The 21,061-nt window shown below is 33.9% G+C and overlaps 2 protein-coding genes across 5 annotated transcripts in view; one reads left to right on the top strand and one right to left on the bottom strand.

Moving 5' to 3' along the window:
• Positions 1-601: 601 nt before the first annotated feature.
• LOC144978703 (ciliary microtubule-associated protein 3-like) lies at positions 602-11,050 on the bottom strand. Of its 4 annotated transcripts, none has more exons than XM_078925120.1 (6): positions 10,812-11,050; positions 6,992-7,137; positions 6,338-6,436; positions 5,320-5,456; positions 4,241-4,367; positions 602-1,889 (listed from the first exon to the last, which is right to left on the bottom strand). In XM_078925120.1, exons 1-6 carry the CDS (start codon positions 10,825-10,827, stop codon positions 1,824-1,826), a joined length of 591 nt encoding a protein of 196 aa, XP_078781246.1. In that variant the 5' UTR covers positions 10,828-11,050; the 3' UTR covers positions 602-1,823. The 4 variants fall into 4 exon arrangements, with proteins under 4 accessions (XP_078781246.1, XP_078781249.1, XP_078781247.1 ...); XM_078925123.1 differs by lacking the exon at positions 10,812-11,050 and adding an exon at positions 7,614-7,821; XM_078925121.1 differs by lacking the exon at positions 10,812-11,050 and adding an exon at positions 7,673-7,807.
• An 84-nt stretch (positions 11,051-11,134) lies between these two features.
• The window catches only part of LOC144978701 (general transcription factor IIH subunit 1-like), a 29,615-nt gene continuing 19,688 nt past the window's right edge, over positions 11,135-21,061 (top strand). Inside the window, exons 1-7 of the mRNA XM_078925117.1 lie at positions 11,135-11,893; positions 14,244-14,445; positions 15,250-15,346; positions 16,665-16,724; positions 17,809-17,902; positions 19,006-19,155; positions 20,452-20,531. Of these exons, the coding sequence (XP_078781243.1) occupies positions 11,740-11,893; positions 14,244-14,445; positions 15,250-15,346; positions 16,665-16,724; positions 17,809-17,902; positions 19,006-19,155; positions 20,452-20,531 (837 nt within the window). The 5' untranslated portion in view covers positions 11,135-11,739. The remainder of the gene's footprint in view (positions 11,894-14,243; positions 14,446-15,249; positions 15,347-16,664; positions 16,725-17,808; positions 17,903-19,005; positions 19,156-20,451; positions 20,532-21,061) is intronic.

Raw genomic sequence — 21,061 nt, 5'->3', positions numbered from 1 at the left:
GTGAGTGTCATAAGATCTGAAACCAAAAAGACCAAAATTATTACAGACTGGATCTGGAGGTCGAGTTGGCAAGAGACACTAGTTTGCCCATCACTATCACCACAACTGTACAGCAAGAAACGGCACATATTATATATAAGAAATATCCTGAGGCCTATTTTCTGTGTTTTGATGATGTTTTCAAGGAGAATAAACTTGTCGTTTGATGATGTCAAAATTTTTTTGGGTAACACGATCCAGTCTCTCTAATAGTACCAGGATGAAAACTACATTCGAAGTTGTCTGTCCTTGTGTACTGCTGTATGTGTTGCTGTGTTTAGACAAGTACATATTATAACCCAGATGGTTTGAAACAAACACAGTAATCCATGTTTCATTTAGACGTGACCTTCACCCATGCATAGACTATAGAGAGTTTTCTCTGACCAAGGCAGTGGCAGACGCTTTGAAAAGTCTGAAAATCAAAGCTTGATTTGTGGGTTGCTCTTTTTGTACTGAACTAAATTTTGTACTTTGATTGAGATCTCAATCTTTAAAAAGGTTCAGAAATCACCAAAAAAAAAAAAAAAAAAAATCGCAGGAAAATAACAACACATCTGTAGATGATGTAAATGAGTGTTTATTCTGTGACTGTGACAATTTATTTGATATAAATCTCAGGAAAACATTTTTTGTGAGAAAATAAATATTTTTACATGACGGTAAACAATGTATTCACAGCCTTGAATTATCATACAGCGTAAAGAAAGGAGGGTGAGGTGCTGGGAGAGGGGAGGGATGTGATGGAGATGAATATCATATAAACTTCCTTCTTCAAAGTCAATGTCAAACTTGAATGAAAGTCACTATATCAAGTCATATTTTGATATAGAAATTATAAGTTGCTCAGAACCTTGCTTTTTTGCCAAAGTAACTTTAGACTATTAAAAAAAAGCAATTTAGACATTATTTTTTAAAAAGTGGAACTCGCCAAAATTACTTTGGCAAACAATTACCTGGTTCCGAGCATTCTCTGTTATTTTATATTTTTATGAAAGATAAAATGTCAGTTTCTTGTTTTGTCAATTTAACATACTACTAAATAACGATGAAAAAATCAGCTAAATGCCAACTCTTAAACTCTCATTAGTGCACACAAAACACAAATCATCGCCTGAAATGATGTTCATTAAATTTTCATATGGACCCTTGTTAAATATGTTCATACCAAGTAGGTTAGAATTCAGATAATTTGAATCACAAATTCGAGATTCTTCATATTAAACACTGCATACACACTAGTCATTTTGTCTATCAGTCAGCTTCAACATCAGTACAATAACAACCTCACATGGTAATTTGGAATTCTTTTTGACAGTATAACGAATATAATCTTCATTATGTCTACAAGCAGATGAAAGATAGGCTGATATAAATATTTTAGGTGCTTTGACAAGGGCGAAAAGTTTGTGATAAGCGAACCTGGACTATACCATTTAAATGGGGGGGACGGGGGGGGGGGGGGGGGGGGGGGGGGGGGGGGGGGGGGGGGGGGGACTTTGCTGTAAAGGGCAATCCTTGATATCAAGTTGCAATTAAGGTGAAGGTTACTGAGGCAATTTCGAAGCATATATTCTTAAAAATAATAACAACCAGAAGTAGTTTGACCTAGAAGTCAATGTGCTTCATTTCCTGGTGAGTTTGTCAATATTCCTATATGTTTTTAGGAAGATGCTTATTTACGGTAACATTTTATTTGTGTGCACCAAAACTGATTCGCCCAGCCTGACACAATGGTGAAATCATTCATACATATAACAATAGTTTTGTAAGAGCCTTTGTCTTCAATAGTACAACTTTAAGTAGGCAAGTTTCTTGTGATACTTTCTTTCCTCTTTTGTGCTGTAAAGCTGAAAAATAAGATGAATAACCATGAAATGTGTGAATATTTAACAAATAAAAATAGCAAGCAGGGACAATTATACCAACTTTTACTTGTGGAGATAGTGTAACGAATATCTAAATTATTTTGTGCAAAATTGGAAATTCAAGGATAAAATCAATATGTGCTGAATGCCCTTCACGTGACAGTGGACGAATGAATGCACGTAGGAAATGATTAGTCACCTTGAATGACTGAGTGCGATGTTTGTAAATATTAATTATGGCAATGATATATAAGGATTTTAATAGAATGGCTGATCTCATCGTTAGTATGCTAGTCCCTTTGAAATGCTGGATTTGATTTAAATAAATAATTAAGTTGGGCGGATTATGAATAGACAGGCGATCGTCTGTATATGCAATAACTTACTATATTATACTTGTTTGATATAAATACTAATACTACTTATACTATATACAACTACTACTCTAATATGCTCTATATATAACTACTACTACTAACACTACTACATATACTACTACTATACTACTAACTACTACTACTACTATACTACTACTACTACTACTACTACTACTACTACTACTACTACTACTACTACTACTACTACTACTACTACTACTACTACTACTACTACTACTAACTACTACTACTACTACTACTACTACTACTACTACTACTACTACTACTACTACTACTACTACTATACTACTACTACTACTACTACTACTACTAACTACTACTACTACTACTACTACTACTACTACTACTACATTTACTACATACTACTAACTACTACTATACTACTACACTACTACTACTACTACTACTACTAACTACTACTACTACTACTACTTACATACTATACTACTACTACTACCACTACTACTACTACTACTACTACTACTACTATACTACTACTACTACTACTTACTACTACTACTACTACTACCTACTTACTACTACTACTACTACTACTACTACTACTACTACTACTACACACTACTACTACTACTACTACTACTACTACTTAACTACTACTACTACTACTACTACTACTACTACTACTACTACTACCACTACTACTACTACTAACTACTACTACACTACTACTACTACTACTACTATACTACTATACTACTACTACTACTACTACACTACTACTACTACTACTACTACATACTACTACTACACTACTACTACTACTAACTACTACTACTACTAACTACTACTACTAACTACTAACTACTAACTACTAACTACTACTACTACTACTACTACTACTACTACTACTACTACTACTACTACTACTACCACTAACTATTACAACTGCTATTACTATAATTATTACTATTGTTTATTTTTTTGTTTAAAAAAAAAATCATAATACGTAATACATTTAATAAATTTGTAGACACGTAGATATGGACAAAAGTGGATTCTATTATGTGTGACACATCACCTTAAAATGGTATTGTATTATGGTTGAGTGATATAAATATGCAGTATGGATTTAAGGGGGCGAAGTGGCCGAGTTGTTAAGGCATCGCACTGTGATCCGGAAGATCCTGGGTTCGAACCCCACTTCAGGCACTTTTATTTTTTCTTTCCTTGTGCAAGATTCTTAACCCCCAATTTGCTCACTCGGACAACATGGGTGATTCCTGTTGACATCAGACATCCTGTTTGATGAATTATCCATATTCCTTTGTGGAACGTCTGGGCAATGGGATCTGATGGTGCCATTGGGAAAGGGTTTCATTTTTTAATGGAGCTAATAGTCAAAATGATATGAGGCTAGGCTCAATTTTGTCGTTTTTATTGAATAATGTAAATGTTGCTGCTCGAAGCTCGAAGAAATAAATAACAATGTGAAATTGAATGTAAGCTTCAATTTAATGTACGAAAGCAGATAAAATGGACGTTTTGGGCTTCCCCTTTATCAACAAAACAAGATGAATGAAACACTCATTCGTCTGTAGTGTTTAATTCATCCTGTTTTGTTGATAAAGGAAAACCCAAAATGTCCCCTTTATTTTCTTTCATGCATTAAATTGAAGCTTACATTCAATTTCACATTGTTATTTATAGTTTTATTGAATAGCCTTAACATAGTCTTTTAAAGTGCGAAAAATCAAAATTTTCTAGTTCTGATCATTTGAACACGGAAATCACTTTTCAGCATTTGATCCATCCTAACATAATAACTAAATTGAAGGAATTGGTCAAATATGTGTACTTGAGATAGGGCCCACTGACTGGTATGGTTTATGATATTAGGCCATTAAACAGTTCAACACAAATAAATAATGGCCAAAAAAAAAACAAAAAAACAAAAAAAAAACCATGTTTACTGACTTTTTCAGTGTTTTTGTCAATCGTACTCCTGAGGGTTATGCTTGGCAGTAGAATGGGTCCTCCTCCAAATGACTGATGCCACTGAACTTTTCTATTTCTAGGGATTTCATGCTCATAGGCGCCAGCTCTGAAAATAGAGAGAAAATAACATCAAGTTACCATGTTCATTTCATTCGTATATATACACATTAAAAATAATTGTAAGTGTGAGATTTAATAAAATGAATCTCTTTTTTTTTTTTTTAAATAAATTTAAAATGCAGTGAAAAAACTCCAAATAAAAATACACCTATATGTATTTTAACACTTATAAAATATTTTTTTTTAAATACACAACACCATAAGATATCGTTGCCTTGGCATTCCATGAAGGAATATAGATAATTCATCAAACAAGATGTCTGATGTCAACAGGAATCACCCATGTTGTCCAAGTGAGAAAATTGGGGGTTAATAATCTTGCCAAAGGAAAAAAAACCATAAGTGCCTGAAGTGGGGCTCGAACCTGGGACCTTCCGGGTCACAGTGCAACGCCTTAACCACTCAGCCACTTCGCCCCCCTTTATAAAATAATAAATTATTTTTAATGTGTATACATTGTTTGGCGACACCCTGTATTTTATTAGTATTGTGTCTTTCTGAAACTTGATAAAATATTTCATTTTACAATTTATCAGATCATAGTTATGTAGAGAAAAAAAAAGTAAAAAACTTTTCAACCATCAACTTTCAACATGAGAGCCATAAGACCAATCGAGCTGGGTTTTATCCTGATTTCTTCAGCCTTAAATGTGAAGTAGCAACTGGCCATGATAATGGTAGTTAGAGTTGAATTGTTGCAATCTGTTATTTAATTATTAATTGGACCACTGTTGTCAACCCCAGCAGTTATCACATGGCTTGGTCTGTTACATCTGACAGAAAGCGCTTTGCAACAGGCAACAGACTAGCAACAGTAAATACTATTACATGTTGTACTTGTCCATGATGTTGTCCATCCTATATCCCATTTTAGAATCAGGTCAATGTGCAGAATTTGAGTAGGATTATTTTCTTTTAAAAAACAATAATCGACCTACCCTGGTATCACATCAACAAGATCTCTCTTGTAGATAGGAAATCTGTCAGCGCCAACCTCGAATGGTTTTTTGGCTGTCTCAAAAGTCATGGGATCTGTGCAGTGTTGCTGGTATTCCGACGGACATGGCGTTTTGAACTAGTTGGAAAAAAGGATTTTGATTGTATTTGATGACTGCATAATAATGATGATGATAATACTAATAATAAATGATGATAATAATTATAATTATTAAAAAAAACAAATAATAATAATAACAATATTCATTGTAGTAGTAGTAGTAGTGGTAGTAGTAGTAGTAGTAGTAGTAGTAGTAGTAGTAGTAGTAGTAGTAGTAGTAGTAGTATTAGTATTAGTAGTAGTAGTTAGTGGTAGTATTAGTAGTAGTAGTAGTAGTAGTAGTAGTAGTAGTAGTAGTAGTAGTATATAAATAGAGCTTAGATCATGTGACGCTCACCAGGGATAATACGCTCGCTTAATGATGATGATAATACTAATAATAAATGATGATAATGATGATAATAATTATAATTATTAAAAAAAACAAATAATAATAATAACAATATTCATTGTAGTAGTAGTAGTAGTGGTGGTAGTAGTAGTAGTAGTAGTAGTAGTAGTAGTAGTAGTAGTAGTATTAGTATTAGTAGTAGTAGTTAGTGGTAGTATTAGTAGTAGTAGTAGTAGTAGTAGTAGTAGTAGTAGTAGTAGTAGTAGTAGTAGTAGTATATAAATAGAGCTTAGATCATGTGACGCTCACCAGGGATAATACGCTCGCTAAGTAATTGTAATATCACAATGAAATAATGTTATTGTTATCAAAAGCGAAGATCGGAAGATCCTACATTGGTCAACATCATCCAACAAGATTAAAAGATTTCAAAAATTACAACTTTATTCTTTTTAAACAACAGCTCTGTAAATCAATGGTGATTATTATTTATTTTAAAAACATTTCACACAATACGAATACTGTATTAAAAAAAAAAAACAAAAAAAACTTTGTCATGCACACTTACTTTATTTTCTCTCATAAACCTCGGTCCTGTACGTGCTCCCATTGTATAACCCTTAGAGCTGACAAGCTTTGTGTCGATTTGATAAATGAAATTTGTTTTCTGTGAAGGAAGATACGTAAAAGAATTATGTAAATAGTTTTTTTAAATTTTTTTTTTTGTAAATGATTTAAATTTTGTAATACACACTAAATTTCATGAGGTTTGAATGATCATATCTCTTTGAATGAGATTGCTGAAAAAATGTATTCCCTAAGTACAAGTCCTTTAGAGCCATGAGTTACGTGGAGCCAGAATTTATACCTGCTTATTTAATTTAGAATCGAAATGTAAAGAATAAAAGAAAAAAAAACTAAACTGAAACAACATCGGGTCTATTGCATTAAATGCATAGTTGCAATTTTTGTTATCCTCTGGAATGGACACTAGATAATTTCAGAGTAGGGTACATTCAGCCAGATCTAACATCCAGCAATCCAATTACTTCAGGATGGTAAGAAGAGACGATCAATGAATAATCTCTACTGCACCCAGAACCAATATTAGTTCCATTACTTTTGAGACCATTTTTTAAACCCACTGAGCTGTCGAGATAGCTTTGGTTTCAATTGATGTTTCTTTAATCTCTTTTTTTTTTAAAATGATGTTTTAACTTACGTCTTCATTTTCATAGCAGCCAGGTCCACGATGTGCTGCACCTCTAACTGGACAAATTTCATTCCCAAACCGATCTGGAGCCATTTTCAAAGGAAATAGCTCCCTGTCTTTTGTCGTCATAAAAGCAACATCTCTGATTGGAATAGCTGTAGAACAAACAAACCAAAAAAAATTTTTTAAAAAGAAAGCACATTATTCCTAACGAAACTATTAATGCCAACATGAAAGAACATCATTCAAATCTGCCTGTATGGCTTTCTCATACCATAAAAACAGAGCACTCTACTGCTATGGAAGTAACTGCTCTAATAAGCGTTGATGGCTATAAACGGTTTCTGATGATAAACACAGCCCTTGGGGAATAAAGCAAAACATGCTTATAGTCGGATCGTACTTATACATGGATACCGATTTTTTAAAGCTCATATTACAGTCAAAATAACGATTTCCTCTGTGTTTCCAAATGTGGTTGCTGGATTGAACATGCCATTATCCCATAAAAAAAAAACCCCAACAATTTTTAGCTTTTAAAATTTTTGATACATTTTTAAAGGATAAAATAACCCCTTCTTTTCTGAAAGGCTAGGGCTATTGGTCAGTACTGACCCCCAGACGCTAGTACCTGCGTGTCAGTGCTGACGAACAGGCGCCAGCGCCTGGGGGTCAGCACTGACCAATAACCTGGTGTTATTTGACAGCGAGTTCCATAATTTGTAGCTTTCTCCTGTCTCAGTGAGATTCGAGCAAGCCGAATTTCAAATGACGGAATGAAAAAAGACGAGACGATGAAAGAGCTTCACTTTCAGTTCTGACGTCACGCATCAGTGAGCATGCGCGTTGGAGGAACCGAAATATAAGGTTACCAGTTTGGCGTTTCAACATCAAATTTGGTATTTTTCTCAGGATTGAACAATATCATTTGTTTAATTAATTGATAAATTTATTAAACAAATCTCACGTAAACTGACAAAAAAAAAGGTGAAACCAAGGGACTTCCTTGCGACTAGTATGGGACAGGAAATGCGGATTTATTTGTCGTAGAGCAAGTTATTTCAAAAAATGGCATTTTTCCATAATTTTAGTAAATAGTAAATAGTAAATAATGAATTTATATAGCGCCTAAACATCCACGTTAATCGTGCTCTGCGGCGCTTTACATAATAAAAAATAAAAATAAAAAATGTTTAAAAACAACAAAATTAAAAATCACGACACTACATGATACATAATAAGCATGCATACAAAAAACAGAATCAAAGCAACATCCATTTCATGAAAAATAAGCCTCGCGGAACAACTCAGTCTTCAGACATTTCCTGAAAGATGATAAGTTTTCACAGGACTTTGTCCGAGGACTAAGTGCGTTCCATAGGCGTGGAGCTATGAATGAAAAGGCTTTTTCACCGAAAGAGGATTTTGAGGTGGTAACTTTTAGAAGTTGGGACTGAGATGATCTTAGATTTCGAGTGGGTTCATATTTTTTAATCAGTTCCTGCAAATATTCAGGAGCCAATCCATCCAGACATCTAAAAACATAGCACAATATTTTAAATTCTATCCTATACTTCACAGGAAGCCAGTGCAATTCCTGGAGAACTGGTGTTATATGATCTCTTTTTTTCGTTAATTTTATAAGTCTAGCCGCTTTATTTTGAATTTTTTGTAGTTGATGAATTAATCTACTTTGACAGCCAATGAGAAGGGAATTGCAATAATCTAATCTGCTAGTAATAAACGAATTAACAAGCATCTTTGTAATATCTTCATCCATATAATGTCTGATTCTTCCAATGTTTCTAATGTGATAGTTACAACATTGGCATATTTTTTAACATGATCTTCCATGGATAAACCTTGATCTAATAATTTTGGCACCGTCAGTACAGGCGCCAGAACTGACCAATAGATACCAGTACCTATTAGTCAGTGCTGACCCCCAGACGCTGGTGCCTGTTCGTCAGTACTGACCCCCAGATGCTAGCGTCTGGGGGTCAGTACTGACGAATAGTCACTCCGTTTCTGAAATAAGTATAGCAACAGTATTATACTGGAGATGTGGGACGAGGGGTAAAGTAGTTAAGTTGAAGTTGAAGACAAAGTCTCATGGTTTTAATTCCTTGTTTAAGTTTAACCTTTGAGGTTGTTAGTGCAGAGTGAAGGTACCTAAGTCTATGTAGCATAAGTCACACTTGGCAACAAACATATAGTTCATATAAGTGAAATTAAGAAAGTCGCAGACAAAGAGTGCAGGTGCAGACCTTGTCTTCATCGCTCAAATCATAAGCATACTTTATTAACACCTCTGTAAACAAACTGTGGTCATTAAAATGACTGTCTTGATTAATGGTTAATAGGGACCACATCTTGTGACAGTCCAAGCTTTCTCCTCCCTTACCCCACATCCTTCCAGCACCGTGTCACTGCAAGAGAATGAACAACATGCCAGTCCTTAACCCTGCCCCCCCCCCCCCCTGCTGTTTAAAATTTTTTTAGCCTGCCTATTGTTGTCAATTAACATTTTATGACAGCCATCCATTAATTTCACCACTGAGGTGTCAACAGTTTTGTGCAATTGACCTATTCCTTAAGTTTTTAAAATTTAAGGTAAACTTACAAAATTTGAGACTAATTGAAGGCGTCTATTTTCAAAACTGTAGGAAATTTTAATTGCCTTTTCCTTATACTTTTGTCTTCAAACTCAGTTTATTTCCTAGTTAATTCTGACATTGATACCAGAATGGTGCAGTGGATTACATATTGGAAATCATATCCACCGCTGCTTCGAGGAAGAGAGATAAAAAGCTGTCACTTGCCAGATTGACCGCTGTGGCATTCACACTACACGTGACAAGAATCATAATAAAGGTATTATGGCATTTGTATAAGTACGACAGCAGTCGACCAGATAGAGAGCGCATGTACAGCAAACTCACAGCACCACTTAATAAACTAGCTATTAGATTTAGTCCCGATTTAAACCTCCTAGGGAAAGCACCTCAGAATTTTTAGGTCAGCAGTGAAGTCTCAGTTGACCCATCATTGGTGAAGTGACGAATCAGATGAGGAGGATAATGCATCATGCCACTGTTGAATTTATCAAGACCCAACGCTGCTTTGCACAACAACGTCATGAGTGCACTTCCTTATTTACGGTTACTGCCTGTGCTGATGATAGGATCTATAAAATGATTCCTGACCTTCAGAAAGAAACCACAGTTACTGAATTTTTGAAGTCCAATTAAGTGAAGCATCCTAAATTTCAAAATCGGCCCTTTAAGGCAGGACCATCAAATAGTCAAGATTTACTTTACTGTTGTTATCTTGCATCTTTCATTTGTTTCTTTTCCTTGTTTGGAAGGACTGAATATATGATCATAACGCTTATATCGACGTTACCGCGATCCTGACGATGTCTATGTGTTTGTCCTCGAATGTATATGGTTGTGATTGAACATATAAACAAAAAGAATTAGCAAACAAAAGCGGACGAAACCACAGGGTATCATTGATCAAAGTGTGATTCAATCCAATACAGCAATAAACCAATACATATCAAAACTTAGCAGAAAATACGCTCTCAAGAGGTGCAGCAGCTGGTGTTTATAATTTGTTGATGATGATTTATAATCATAATACTACTAATAATAATACTACAATCCGAAAATTGAAAATAAGCCAAAAGTATTGAATTGTATTAAGCTTAGTATTATGCCTAGCTAAAGCTAGATATCGGCTTCAAAGTCTCTCCCGTGGTCAAAACATTTATAATTTATGGACAAGTTTAGTCATTCTTATTCTTCATCATTACTCGAGAAATTACCTGGTTCTTCGGACATTTTGATGTTTGTTGGTATTAACGTCAGACTCTGAATCAGTTGAAAGGATGTTAGAGTAAAAATCCGTTTCTTTCGATTTCCCAAATGTCAAAGACTGTCTTAGGTGCGGCGTATTATTTTTTCAACATTATATAGTGTTGAACTGATGTCTCAGATGACTGCGGTAGCCATATTTGCCTTCAATAGCAACACAGGTCGTTAAGGAATAATTTTCTTTTTGATTGTCGCAAAAAATAGTGTTTCAATATCAATATGCAGTGGCTGAAGTGTTGTACTACTATAATGTACACAATCACTTAAACAAAGCGAGTTAAAAACATGAATTAGGAAAGAACAGCACGGAAATAAGGACAATCAAATCATCAAAAGCAAAATAAGCAAATGTCCCGTCAACTTGAATATGATATGCGTGGAAACTTCGACTTGTGCTTATATTCCCAATTAAAATATTTCCCCATGAACTGTACTGCTTTATTTATGTGCAGTATTATCCCCATTTCTACTATTGAGGACCTATTATTACTACTATTAATACGTGTCTAGTTCAATTTCTATCTCACACTCACACTACCCATCCACCACACCACCCCCACTGCCACAGGTCAGCACAAGACACCTTCCACTTGCACCACTTCGTGTGATGTTGTCATCGAGTGGAACTGGTTTGTGATTGTTGAAGTATAGTAGAATATGGATTATGAGTTAATTAATTATAATGATAATCAATGCCAATATTTTGCAACACGGCATGACGCAACACAAGAGCTTATCAGTCCATTTCATATGTTGAAAAATTAACATAACAACATTCTAAATTCTAAAATAATTAGAAAGACCTTCATTTTGTACTTTAACTTAAGTTGGAAAAGAAAGAGACCCAACGAAAGAAAAAAGTAAAAGTAAAGACTGAAAATGTCGAGGTCATCGGAAGAAGTGTTGTTGGTGGTTAAGAATGTTAGAAACAAGAAAACGGATGGGACATTATACATGATGGGAGAACGTATGGGTTGGATGCTAGAGTCAAAAGATGTCTTCAACATCAGTTATATGTATGCAGACATCAAAGGTTTGTATGTTTTGAACTTAAAATTAAAACTTTATTTTTATTTTCTTTTTTCTATCATTTACGTTGAAAATAGCCTATAATTTTTAAGTTTTGTTTTTGCAGTTATTCTTCTTAAATGTCTCATTTGTCTCGGGTTTAATTCTTGTATTTTTTCTTTTCAAATGTCAAAAGTCATTCCAAATGTCTTTTTTTGTCTCTCTCTTCACCACTGATTTGCATCTTTCTTTTCTGTTTTTTTTTTCTTCCTATTAAGCTTTGATTACTTATTGAAAAAAAGATATGACATCTCCTCGAAACCTTGAAGTCTTATGGAGTATTTTTTTTTTTTTTTTGATTGCAGACATCATAATCATCATACTTCAATGATGTATTTTATAAACACGACACACTCAATCCATTTGTGTCAATGTGAGTTGTTCAGTTTTGGAATCAAAGACCACTAGATTTTATGAAGTACAAATTTTAAAAAAGGTGGCGTTTTTATGCACCTCCATTGGAGGTGTACAAAAACGCACCATTTTTATGCACCTCCGTTGACGGTGATGGTTAATTAATGAAAATGTTGCTGCATACGTCCATGAGGTTTAAATAGTTTTAGATTGTAGTATAGCACGCTGCTTAGTGATAATCAATGTACGTTTATACAATGATAATAAATTAAAGAATAATAACAATAATTTTAAAAATCAAAAGTAAAAAGAAACATGGCACACAAATACTGATCTCAAATAAATAAATATTTTTAGAAAATTAAAATCGAAGTTTTTTAAACACATGATAAAAAGTTTTTGAAAAAAAAAAAAAAAGAAAGAAAGAAAAAAAGCAAACAAAAATAAAGTAAATTTTAAATACAAATGTCTACAATGGGAATCGAACCCAGTACTTTCAAGGTTAGAGTCTGACAGCTTGTCAACTGCGCTACGTAGCCACCTGACTGTTCATCTTATTTTTATTTGATAAGGTCTTTCTAAAATATTATTTTATCTTCAATGCAACTTTTCTTTTCTGGTTTTATATTTCGATTTTTAAAATTATTATTGATTTTATATAAATTTATTAACAAAAACGTCCTACAGATGTCACAATATAACTTTCGCCATGTCCAAATACAGAAACACAATATCGCTGATGAAATTGGGTGGGATGCGCATGCGTGACGGAGGTGTATAAAATCGATCCGTTAAGATACACCGTCAACGGAGGTGCATAAAAACACTACGTTAAAAAAAAGAGAGAGAAGAAATCTTTGCCCCCTCTCTCCATCTCGCCCATCCATGAATATTTCAGCAATTGATCTGCTGTTCCCTACAATTACAAGACACAGTCTTTTTACGATACAAGCTGACTTTGTACTGGCAAATGCTTTGAATCGATCCTTTTGATATTCCACCAGTTGCAGTTCAAAGAAAGCCATCCCAAGTGTTTTGTCAAGATCCCTTTTCTTTTGTTTGTGTATGGTGGCGTGTAAGTTGTAAGGATTTAGACAGCGCACTAGGTTATTGACATCTTATATCTCTTCTGGATCTCATGATGATCCCTCTGGTTTACATTTTTTTTCTTATTGCTGAAGGAAAGTCAAAGCTGCGGAATTAAAAAAGCAAGATGACACTGACATCATTCCAATTAACCAACATAGCAGGAGGTCTTTATAATTGGAACATCTTGTCCAGACATGTCAATTTTAGAAGTCTAATACTAATAATAGGCTGTTTATCTGTGGTAAATTCATCATTTTTCCAGATACAATCTTCTTTGATGGAGTATTTCATTGAATGGAATGGGGTTCTTGCATCTTTAAGGATGGGATGGTCTGTCATCACTACCACCACCAAAACTCCATCATAATCATCGTCATCATCACTATCATCACTGCAATTACCACGAAAGAGAATGAAAGGAATAGGAAAACAAATATAATTCACTGTGACTTTTATGATCTAAGCTGTTTGGATTGTTTAAAAAGGGATGTGAGAAGTAGTGGAGGGATGGGCGCTCTGATGGTGCAGCTATGTGGTCTTGCTTTCGGATCGGAAGGTCCTGGGTTCTGCATGGTTGAGTCCTTGGAAAAGATCTTTACTCACATTCTCACCGTACTCGGGTGTAAAATGAGTACCTGGCCGTTAAAGGCGTTGTCTCTGTCCGAAAAAATTGTAATATCGTCTAACAGGAGTCATTTCCCATCCTAAATGTTAAATGTTGCTGATGGCCAGGGACCCCATGTAAAGCGCTTTGAGCACGTTGAGTGGATATTGCGCTATATAAAAATCTCAATATGTCTCTTATTGAGGAATGATTTTGTACAATTTCTTTTATTTTAATTTGTTTTAAGTATTATTTATATGCTCAACAGCTCAAAAAATTTCAGCTGAGAAGAAAGAGAAAGTCCAGCTGCAAGTGATTTTGAATGACACCAGTGCAAATACTTTCCTCTTCATTAACCCTAAAGGACGGGATGCTCAGATGCGGGATAGGGAAGCTGTCAAGGAAATCCTTCAGCAAATGTTACCCAAGTTCAAGAGGAAAATCAGCTCAGAACTTGAAGAAAAAAATAGGTTTGTAGCTTGTGTAGTTTGATGGTGATATTTTCATGTTTTTAAAAACACTTTCCTCCTATATGATGTTAAATGACATTTCCCCCCTCCCCCCCTCCCCCCCCCCCATTTATTTTTCTGTATCGGGTGAATAGCTCATTCATTACATCATCATATCATCTCGTTACGGTTACAAGTGAAAATTGAATTTTTATAAATTTGTTTTAAAATTTCACATATTGCTGAGAGTGAAAATAAAAAAAGAAAACGACAACTTATATATAAAGCTGTTTAACATCTGTCTCTTCGCTCTCATTTTGATTTGAATATATACATGTGTATTGGGGCTCTTGACTTCTCTTATGGACGAGGGAGGTAAATTGCTGTTTGTTTTATCCCTTTATATGATCTCTTTAACTCCTCCACATTGATTTGTCTTTGTGCTGTGATGAGATTACTTGATTTTTCCCTGGCTGGCTGGGCTGGGCTCCGTTGTGAGAGAGATGCAGTCTTAATGTTTCTTTTCTTTTGCTCTTCAAAGCGCAGCTGAACTTGAGATCTGTTCTCATTCGATGTTCTCATTAGATTCTTCCATTAACTTCATTTAAACTGATACCCAAAGGACCTAAAATGCCTCCCCCCCCCCCCCCCCCCCCCCTAAAAAAAAAATAAAATAAAATAACAAGAAAAAAAAACAATAAATGAGTGTGCACCGAGAATGTCAATGTAAAGTATTACTTTCACCTCATGGCAACATGGTTTAGATGTCGTTAAAGTTTGTTTTTAAAAGATATGATTTAATTAATATTTTTGATGGTCAAACAGAGTACTGCAACAAGACCCTGATGCATTTCAGCTTTACAAAGACTTGGTGGTCAGTGGAGTTCTCACACCTGAGGAGTTCTGGGCCTCGAGATCACATGTAAATTTGACTTTTCTTTGTTTTTATTTACAAACATTATTTTTCTTCTAAAATTTACTTTTTTTCATAGAATATGTTGCTGCTTGAAGCTCGAAGGAAAAAATAACAATAATTATTGAATTGTCAGCTTCAATTTACTAGACGAAGACAACTGGGGACGTTTCAAGTTTTCCCAATAACAACAAAACAGGATGACTGAAACAATCACATTATCTCATTCATCTGTAGTGTTTCATTCATCCTGTTTTGTTGATAAAGGGGAAACCTGAAACGTCCACACAAGGTTGCTAATTTTCCATATATTTACGGAATTCAGTATATTATAAACTCTCAGTATATTTTCCAACTACCTGCTAAACCGAAAAAAAGGAAGTACATGTCTTTTTACTGGAGTTCACTGCTCCGACAGGGGTTGGTCAATGTGTTTGCGTTAACTGTCAGTAAATGTTTGCCTCCTGAATTGGCAACCCTGGTCCACAGTATCTTTCTTCATCTAATAAATTGAAGCTTAAGATTCACTATTTATCGTTACTTTTTTTTCATACTAAATTCAAATGTTGTTTATTTATTATGTAAAAAAAAAGTAAAATTTGACATCTTGTTTGCTTCCTATCTATTAACTTCATCAGATTTTCTTTGTCTTAAAGACATCATAAGCTTCTTCCTGCACCTGATTCACCTTTCTTTTGTTTTCAGGCATGCAATAAAAACAGATTACATAAAAATCTACACTTTAAATCCTTTATTTATTTATTTTTAAAAAAATTAAAATTTGAGATTTTTTTGTACCATTTATAGGTGGAAATATTTTTTGTTTTATATGCAAAATAATTGAAGTTCCCGTCTAGTTTAATGTAAATTTAAGTTTGGATTATTAGAAAAAGAAACCTATTTTATACATAAATTTAATTCAGAATTTTTTTGTAAATATTGATGTTTATACTAGAAAGTAAGACGTTTACAAGATTTTATCTTTGCTGCATAGGGCAGGTCTTTCCATAGTTTTCAGATTACTGTAATTAACAAAAAAGGGCACACACCAGCTGATGTTGTCTTTTGACTTGTGATGCCACCTGTTCACCTTGGAGACCTTGTCTTAAGAGGTTGCACTTTCTGTCTTTAGATTTCCTGTCCAATTCCAATGCAATATTATTCCATTCTCAACACATTTTCCTTTTAAAATGGATTTTACAACTGTCGTAATAGAATAGGTAGCTTATTTTTCCTTTTCAAAATTCTTTACTACTCAGATACCAGAAAAATAATATCTTTATAATGGCCAAAGGATACTAAATACACCGTTTTATCTCTTTCACAGATGTTATCCTCAACATTGAAACCAGCTGTTCAAAATGTTGGAGTTTCACCTGCATTCTTGGTGAGAAAAAAATCCAACAATATTTTCATATACATTTATTAGTCAATTAAATACCCTTGACGATTAATGTGAACGATTTTGTGTAGAATGAAAATCTAATGCAGAATATAAATTTACCAGAGATAATTTTTTTCCTGCATTCGAATTGGGTCAACCAATTTATGACAATGGAAAGACTTTTTTTCAATTCTAAATTGTTTTGTTTTCATAATAAAAAATGTCCTTTTATTTTATCAACAAAACAGGATGAATAAAACACTACAGACGAATTAGATAATGTGATAGTGGCATTTTAAAGGTGAATAGATGAGAATTGTCCAACTTTTGAAGGCACCTTGTAAATGTGTTTATTGTTATTGTCTAGTATCAAGATTAGCATTGTGCTGTCAGGACTAGAGTTGTCTTGTTTGAAGTTGGAATCATATTTTTTGAGCTGAAATTCTTTTAAATGAGCTTTTATATAGCAATATCCACTAATTGTGCTCAAATGGTTCCTGACCAACAGCAACACGTAACAAGTAGAATGAGACATGACGCCTATTAGGCGAAATTACATTTAAAAAAATTTTTTTCGACAGAGACTACGCTGTTAATGGCCAGGTACTCATTTTACACCTGATTACGCTGAGAGAATGTGAGTAAAGAGACTTTTCCAAGGACTCAACTATGTGCCGAGCAAGGCTCGAAACCCAGGACCTTCCTATCCGAAAGCAAGTGTCACACCACAAGACCACATAGCTGCACAAGGATTGGTGGAGTTGTCCTGTCCTTTATATTTGAATCCATTACAGGCATTGAAATCTGAGGTGGTGGATTTTAATTTCTTTTTCAAAGGCAAAAAAATCCCTGATGTCTTACTTTCAGGTCACTTTACTGTAGGTGCCCATGTTTCACCTCTTGTGCTGTAATGGGGATTTCTTGTTTAATTAACAAAACAAAATAAAACAACCTCAAAATTTGTCATAAAACAAGAAATGTCAGCTTTTTGTTTTGCTCTAAATACCTTTTTTTTTTTTGTATACTATTTTATAGAAAGATTCTTGTAATTTTAAACACCTGAATCTTTCTTGGTGTGTGTTCACAGGCTGATGTTAAACCAGAAACAGACGGTGCTAATGGTCTCAAGTATAACGTGACCTCTGATATCATCCTCTCTATATTCCGTACTTATCCTATGGGTGGGTATGATCTTTAATATAAGTGGAATAAGAGCTAGCAGTATCAGTAAAGATGTTAACTATGATAGTGCCTATTATGATGAATAGGATACGGTGGTCTCAATTAATCATTCAACACTTTGCTGTCCAGGTTACAGTTTATTTATTTATTTTTAAAAATTTCTACAGTTGTAACCATGTTCACCCAAAGTAATATAATAAGAATGCCTTTCAGTTACTTATGCATAATTATAATGAAAATAAAAGAATGAGATAGACATGATTGGATACTTGAAACAGTCAATTTGTCATCAGTCACATCCTATCATTTTACCACAAAGTTCTGATTGAATGGCGAGTAGTTGTCTTTTGATCGGAAAGTGACTACCATTAGAATCTCTCTCAGTAATCTAAAAAAAAAAGACCCACAGGCAATAATGATAATGCACTCTATGTTATAATTCATTAAGACATGTTTTGGAAAACAATTAGACACATTCTGACCAATATTATTTGAAAGTTCTTTTTATTTGCTTTTTTTTTTTTAGCTCACAACTCTTTGAAAATTTAATTGCAGATGCATCTGTTCTTAGCGTCCTAATATAGTATGATGTTTAAAAAAGATAGCATCATATTCAAATTAAATATAGATTTTCTGTTACGTTTATTTTTCCTATGGCTGGTAAGCTTATTCCTATTATGTCTCAGTTTTACTTTCCTGAATTTTATGCTATTGACAAGCTCGTTATTTTATCATTTGCATCCAATACTTGTCATTCAAAACTGATTGAATAAATGCATTCCTATGAAAAGTTAGAATAGAAATTGTGACCAATGAAAGAAAAATATAAGATGAGAATATTTCCTCCTGTGATGCGACAAGATGACTTTCAAATTTTAAAATGATATTACAAACTTCTTACCACTGGGTTTCCTCAAACAGACTGTTGTCAGAACACCTTAACATTTTGGACTACTTTTTCTGGAAAGAAAAAGTGGGTGTTGTAGTCTTTTCAGTAATCATTGTCTCTGGTCATTTATTGACTCTTTCAAATGTGCATTTCACACTGCTCTATGTACTTCCATTACAATGTGACATGATCTTAACCATTTTACGTTTCCAGTGAAAAAGAAACATGCAGAGTGCGTCCCCCATACTGTGAGTGAGAGTGAGTTTTGGACCAGGTTTTTCCAATCCCATTACTTCCACAGAGATCGCTATGCCTTGGCTGCCAAGGACATCTTTACAGACTGTGCTAAAAGTGATGAAGAGGGTAAGTTGATGTGTGTGTTCATATGTAATCTATTTTATTCTGCTCAAAGTTTAACTGGATTTTCTAGGTTTTGTCCCTTAGCCCTGACTCAGGTTCTTAGAATAGAGTCAAATGTATAAATTGTTATTTGGGAGATGTCATTCTTAAAAAATATAAATCATCCCTTGTCATACTTTGTTAAGATGTGAAGTAATTTATATAATACATAATTAGTGTTCCTTTTCGTGGGGATCCTGTGCTTATGTCTGGATGGGACTTTAGGGTGGTTTTAGATAAGACACAAATATTTTGCTCTTCAGATCTACTTCTGTTCCATGTTAGAACTAGTCTCATTGTCTTATTAAATTAAGAAAAATTATTTTTGTTTGATGCTAGTAAGCTCAGGATAATTCTAGGCCTAATTTGATCTGTTTAAGTGTTTTCTGACCCACCATCTTCCTTTTTACTGGTGCTGAAATGGCCTTATGAATTGCAAGCGCCGTAAAACCCTTAAAAACAAACAAACAAATAGCTAACATTTGGAATACTTGCTTTAACTCATTGGCAACATCTCAGATAAATACATCCGACAGGCTAAGTAGATGTATATATGTATATCCAATGGATTTTTATTTATTCTTCTATTACTGAGCCTTTCTAACTGATAAAAAGTTGAAGAATGAATTAATATTTATCCTTTGTTTATTTTATACCAAGTGTTACCCTTTTCAATAACATAAATCAAATTATTTTCAGTAATTTTATAGATTATTTATTTCAGGAACCTGAATTTGAGAGAATAGTTTGTTAACAATGGTGTCCTCATAGCAAAACGTACATTGAAGTATCGTCATGGTAGATGGTTCATACGGTATAATCCATTGTTTTTCCAATGAAGGAGAAGACATGTATAATGTCCCTTTAATGGATGAATTTTTAAACATTTTTGGACAGTGATAATGAAATGAAAAGTACAAAAAGTGCCCAAATAATTTGTCGAAACTTATGTACACAATTTATACAAAAAATAATTTTCTTAAAGCAAAACTGCTCTTCTTAATTCATATGCCCCCCCCCTACCCCCTAAGAACCCCCAAATAAAACCCAAAAAAATCCCCCAAAAAAACAAACAAACCCAAAAGCTTAAAAAGAAAAAGCCCGCTTAAATTTATATAAATAAATTTTTATAATCTCCGCTGTGTGAAAAAGCCCCAAAATCTTGCGTCACTGGGGCTTCATACGGGCCATAAAACTGCATCTTCGATGAGTAAGCCGCTACTTTATCATATTTTTTTTCTTTTCCTTTCTCTTTTGTAGTAATGAAAGATGAAATGACTAAAAGTGTGAATGACCCATTGGTTGATTTAACCTTCATGAAGGACACAGCAGCCAATGAGGTATGTAAAAAGAATAGTATTATTCATTTGGGATTGGATCAGTATTGTTTAGTGTTCTGTATTTAGAAACATACAGTTCATAAGCAATGAATTATTGTCTTTCAGAACCACACAATGAATTTGCTTGCTTTCGGTTCTTAAGTAGTAATATTTCTTACCTTATAGGGCTTTGTCTTGAAATTTAGTATACTTTTTTACTAACTTACTTACTTACGATACCAGTACTACTACTACTACTACTACTACTACTACTACTACTACTACTACTACTACTACTACTACTACTACTACTACTACTACTACTACTACTAATACTACTACTAATACTACTACTACTACTACTACTACTACTACTACTACTACTACTACTACTACTACTACTACTACTACTACTACTACTACTTACTACTACTACTACCTACTACCTACTACTACTACTACTACTACTACTACTACTACTACTACTACTACTACTACTACTACTACTACTACTACTACTACTACTACTACTACTAATACAAATACTACTA

The sequence above is a fragment of the Berghia stephanieae genome, chromosome 8 (assembly GCF_034508935.2).
Source record: "Berghia stephanieae isolate SIO BIC M18660-M18661 chromosome 8, UCSD_Bste_1.3, whole genome shotgun sequence".
Classification (NCBI taxonomy): domain Eukaryota; kingdom Metazoa; phylum Mollusca; class Gastropoda; order Nudibranchia; family Aeolidiidae; genus Berghia; species Berghia stephanieae.
Note: the sequence above shows the minus strand (reverse complement) of the source record. Positions and strands in the feature narration are given on the sequence as shown.

Coding starts and splice junctions, on each gene's coding strand:
- LOC144978703 (XM_078925120.1), bottom strand. Junction 5,457..6,337: donor GGTTTATGAGAGAAAATAAA/GTAAGTGTGCAT, acceptor TTTTCCAACTAG/TTCAAAACGCCATGTCCGTC. Junction 4,368..5,319: donor CTTGTTGATGTGATACCAGG/GTAGGTCGATTA, acceptor CTCTATTTTCAG/AGCTGGCGCCTATGAGCATG.